Source organism: Anopheles aquasalis, chromosome 3 (genome assembly GCF_943734665.1).
Source record: "Anopheles aquasalis chromosome 3, idAnoAquaMG_Q_19, whole genome shotgun sequence".
Lineage (NCBI taxonomy): Eukaryota > Metazoa > Arthropoda > Insecta > Diptera > Culicidae > Anopheles > Anopheles aquasalis.
In genome coordinates this window covers 9,475,001-9,480,000 of record NC_064878.1, presented here as the reverse complement: position 1 = coordinate 9,480,000, position 5,000 = coordinate 9,475,001, and the positions used below count along the sequence as shown (strand labels likewise).

The following is a 5,000-nucleotide window of genomic DNA, read 5'->3' as shown; positions in this document are numbered from 1 at the left end:
ATTTGACAGTAATTAAACGACGGATTGGACCCTCGGACGCAAATACCAAAGTGTCTGTCCTCGCCATCACCATCAATCCCGGACGAGTGGCAATCCGTGGACCGCACGGACACCAAGGACGCTATCCGATTCGAGGATGCTTTCCGCGCTGCTTCGATTTGCAAACCGAACCGACGAATCCATCGACCGCCGGTGCACGATGGACGGCATTTACTAATTGTCCAACAATTATTTTTCAACCATTCTTTTTGCACTTCAGTTGGGCGATTGGAAGTATAAGTCACTCCCGGTTCTATTATTTGACAGCCAACAGAAGTGTCCGCTAGCTTACCAGTACGATGACTCTTGCCCGGTATGACCGGATTGTTTGCATCAATCAGGATCAAGTTATGATGTAAATAGTTCACAGGATATTGCCTCCTGTTTGCTGTGCTCGATGCCGATCGGGCTTTCAAAACGGGAAGCTGATTGCTGGAAAGGTTAGAGGTTGCTGGCTTCAAGAGGGAGCCAGTCTAACTGGCCCTCCAATTCGCCGGTGACGGCAGATTGGAAACGCAATTTGGTATCCAAACTTGCCATCGATTTGATCACCTCGTTCGGATTCGGATTTCGATATGTTTATTCCAGTGCAAACGAATCGTCGGCTGCTAATCAATATCGGATTTGCCTTCCCCATTCCGGGGGTCAGGGGATGGTGATCAGGTGGAATTAGATAAATTATAACTCGTTAGAGTGCTTCCAACAATCTGCTTGGCTCGACTGCACTCGAATGCTGAATAATGGTTGATTGCGAATCTTCAAATCAAGCACAAATCATAATTGGAAATGGATATTTTTTTTTCCTGGGGGGGAAGAGAGTTCAGGGGGTTGTTGTATCATCCCCTTCCCTCTCCCGACAGTACGATTCAATTTATCCGTATCGGAAAGCCCGATAGAGTAAAAAAAGGAGTGTAGCACTTACCGATACTGAGCGTGATTGAAGTGGAGATCAATTTCGCTGCAAACATCATCCCTTCTCCGTGTGGCATCGAGCTGCAGTAAAGGGGTGCCTTTCTGCCCGAGGAGGGCGGGTGGCTGTTGAAACAGAGAAAGGGAGAGCGTGAGGAGAAGGATTTGAGAAAGCTTCCGAGGAGAAACCAGCATGAGAAGATTATTTTCATCCATCGGTCGGTCGAGGTTGTCAAACCATTCGACTCCAAACCGAAGGTAAGGTAAAGATCCTCGCCCCCCGGTGGTTCGGGGGTACCGATAACAGGATCAGTGGGCTTACTGCCCTCTGAGGCGGTGGAGCGGGGGATCGCTTCACTGGAAAACACGTGCCGTGTGACCTCGATAGTGTTTTGATTGCCGGGCAACGGGCTTTCGAATCCCTAGAAGGACAATGATTGGGTGTTTATCGTTGCATGGCAAATCGGATTAGGGGGAAGGGGGAGGGGCTCCCGGGAGTGATGAGGTTTGACAAATTTTACAATCCACTTCGTGACGCTATTGGTATTATGAATAGTGGCGAAAAAAAAAGGAACGGAAAGAATAGAAGCTTTATTGCGAGCGAGCGAGCGAGCGTTGTTTTGGAGTTTATTTTTTTTCTCTTGGGACGCACATCGCTGTCTTGGATACGCTGAGAAAAGATATCCTTCTTACGGGGTTGGCCAAAAGGCGATGTAGCGAGATCAAGATTGGTTTGGATCAGGGTGGACCCGTTTTAGGGTGGATGGCCACTTGAAAGATATAGTACCACCACCATGAGGAGCATAAGCTCCGCTACGAAAAAGGAAACCAGCGCCAGAGACCGAAGAAAGGGATCGTATCTATTGCTAGCACCGTGACGATAGCTAACGAAAGAAAGGGCGGTAAAAAGGGGGGTTTTTACTGCGTTGCGGTTATCATAAAATTTAAATGGAAACACTCGAAAGCAGGGAAGCCAGCAGGAAGGGGCGCAACATTGCGCGACAGCAAGCCTAGAGCTTAGAGCATGAGTTGAGAGACAAAACAGAGGGAGGTCTCCTCGAAGAGCTCAAGAAGTTTGTGCACATAGAGAGCATAAACAAATGGGCTGGCGCATTCTGCCGGTCCGAAGGGGCGGGTGCTCGCGTTTCGCCTGTTCATTGCGGATACGGAATCCATCGACGCATCGACGATCGACGTTCACCCGAATTGGAAACGGAGTAGAATCGGAGCCGAATTGGTGTGTCGGCGACTGAAATAGCGGTTCTAATGTGGCCATTTCAAGGTTTATGAGGATCCTTCGTTTGGTTTTTGTTATTACTCGGAGATATCCGTTTAGGAAGGTAATGGTACCGTGAGCTCTTCTCGCGAAATGGATGATAATGAAGGTGGAAACGACTAGCGAAAGATCTTTGGCAAGGTGTTTTTGTCCCTTTTCTTGGTGTAATTCAGAGGTCTTATTATGCTTGAGGAACATATCGATGACAGCTTCTTGTGCTGAGCATCAACGACCTAAGCCTAAGTACAATCTGCGACAGATACTTGGAAGGTCCTTCTGCGAAGTAAACGAAAAAGCATGACGCCCAGAACGCCAAAAAACCTTAAACACTGCCCCGGTACCAGCTGCTCTCTTATGTCACTCAACAAATCTCGCAAAACCCAAAAAGCACCAACACACAAACACATGCACACAAACAATCACACCAGTCGCGTGCAGGGTACTTTTTGGGCAGAATCAGTATCGCCTGACCGAGTGATGACCACCGTCGGTACGGCGACAGCACACACGGCAGGCCCGTTAGGAGCAGAAGCAGCTGTTCACCTGTAATAGATCGCGACCGGAAACGCGCACACACAGCGAAAAACCACCTGGAAAAACGGAAGAACTGTTTGCAACCACGGCCTGTGTACGCTTTCAGCCACGACCACGTCGGACACCACGTCGTCGGTATGTTTACAATGTCAAAACGCTCCACCAGCGAGCGCATGCGCATTCCGGGAACCGTGGTTTTGAAACAATCTTTCCACGGAGGCGGAACACTGCTGCCACTGCTGGCAGTTGCTTCCTTAAGGGATGTATCCGATGTTGCGGAAAAGCTTGCATCCAGGGGGTGGGGGGGAATGCATCAGCGGATAGTGAACGTTCGTTGCGATGGATCGCAGTAAGCCTCGAAACCGTAATGGCGGCCTTTTCGTTCAGCTCAGGAGAGATAAGCCATCCTGCGGGTTGGCAAAAGGGGATGCCATTCGATCCAATCGGCACTGTCCCAACACCGAACAGTGGCGTGCTAATTAATCAAAGCTCAACATTTAAATTGACACCAGAGCGGGGTGGTTACGTGCAACGCGAACAATCCCTTCATCCCCTCCTTTTTTGGGGGCGATGTTCTGGGGTTGAATATTTGTTTTTCGTCCGGTGCTGCTGCTGCTGCTGCTGCACTGCGGTAGCGCAAAAGGTGGGGCAACTCGGAATGCCGATGCAGCAACGGTGTTATTGTAGGGGGTGTGTATCTCCGTGTATGTGCCTGTGACACCCTTTGCTGACTTATACCCTTAATTACAACGCAAACAACGTGCCATCGATAACAGGGCGACCGAGGGGGCGTGTTGGGCATCGGTAATTATGTAAATTAAATCATTGCATAAACCCATCCCCACCGCGTCGGCCGGTTGATGGCATAAGCTATGCGCCAGGAGCGAAGGAATGACGCCAGATTCAAGGGATGGTACCAGGGAGGGAAAACGATGAAGAAGAAGAATTTCCCTCAAAGACCTGATGACCAACGAATGGTTCTACGGTGAGGTGCCGACGATGCACGAAGTTCTTGTAAGGCCGACACTTGATTGATTGGCATGTGCCTAGACGTGCGTCACGTGGTCACCTGCGAGGGGTGGTAATTAATTCACAGTGTTTCGTAGTGCGGGGTCAACGGGACCAATTAAAAGGGTCAGCAAATGAGGGATAGAATCTCGTAGGTTGTACGGTAGCACCAAGGGTGCTCCAATCGTTTTCTGATTCGTTTTATGAGTCAATCAGTGCCCGGCGCAGCGGAAGCGCCAAACCGATGATTCTGATTTATTAGTCAGCAAATGAAGCTTCTAAGTAATGAAGGGCGGAGGTGCAATGGTGCACCGGAATGCACCCTGTATGGGTATCCAATTCGAAATCGATCTACAGTTTGCTGGTGCTAAGGCGCGATGGTAGAGATGGGAGCGATGCAATTGGAAACATCGAAAAGCTCTTGTAGCCGATGATGATGATGATGTTGATTCGATATGTGGATATGGTGATGCTGCGTACCGGCACCAGTTAATCATTGCCGACGCCGACAAGCTACATTGCGAAATGTTTTTGAGTATCCTCCCCGGTTCCTGGTACTTGCTGCTTCGGCGAGCTACACCAGTAATTGGATTCCAACCGAAGTCTTCATCGATAATTTGTATTATCCGTTCCCCCGTACGTCCGTGCATATAAGCTAACAAATGTTGCGGTTCTGCACACGATGATGATTGCGTTAGTTCCACTCCAGGTACATAGAGAGCGATACCATGTGTGCACTTATGAATGCCACTGGGCATGATGGAGTAATTTATAGGAAAACTTTCATCAAAGCAACCAATGGGACGCTCCATATGTTTCGCTTTGTGTAGCTTAGCAGCAACCATCAAGCAGTGCCCAAGCTGCCCATGGTAACCACTGCTGCTGCTTGCTGTGTGTTGAACTCGTTTGCGGTTCCCGCTTTTTAAACTAATAATCCACGAAACCGCCAGACAATGGTGGCTCAGTGTGCGATAGTCATATTTTGCGCTGGCAACAAACTTATTCAATTTCAATCCCAACGCAACGCGAATTCCAGGAGTTGCCGAGTGTTGTACAGAACAGCACCATGTCCTCCAGATTGTCGTCGTCCTCGTCGTCGCATTAGAAAATGATTTCATTTTGCTGTGCGTTGTAACATCGTCGCAACACATGACACTTGCCCAAGCATTCGAGCTGACAGGAGCTTTTGCTTGTCCCTTAGTCCGATGTCCTTTCACTGTTCCGAGAGTGGAAG

The 5,000-nt window shown here is 49.1% G+C and overlaps 1 protein-coding gene across 3 annotated transcripts in view; it reads right to left on the bottom strand.

Moving 5' to 3' along the window:
• Window positions 1-2,887, bottom strand: part of LOC126576078 (irregular chiasm C-roughest protein-like) — a 6,608-nt gene extending 3,721 nt beyond the window's left edge. The window contains exons 1-2 of one of the 3 annotated variants that reach the window (XM_050237182.1): window positions 2,768-2,887; window positions 962-1,074 (exon numbers count right to left, since the gene is read on the bottom strand). In XM_050237182.1, the coding sequence (XP_050093139.1) occupies window positions 962-1,028 (67 nt within the window). In that variant the 5' untranslated portion in view covers window positions 1,029-1,074; window positions 2,768-2,887. Of the gene's footprint in view, window positions 1-961; window positions 1,075-2,545; window positions 2,636-2,767 lie in introns of those variants that run through there. The other 2 variants (XM_050237183.1, XM_050237181.1) reach the window with 2 other exon arrangements.
• Between the last annotated feature and the right edge of the window lie 2,113 nt (window positions 2,888-5,000).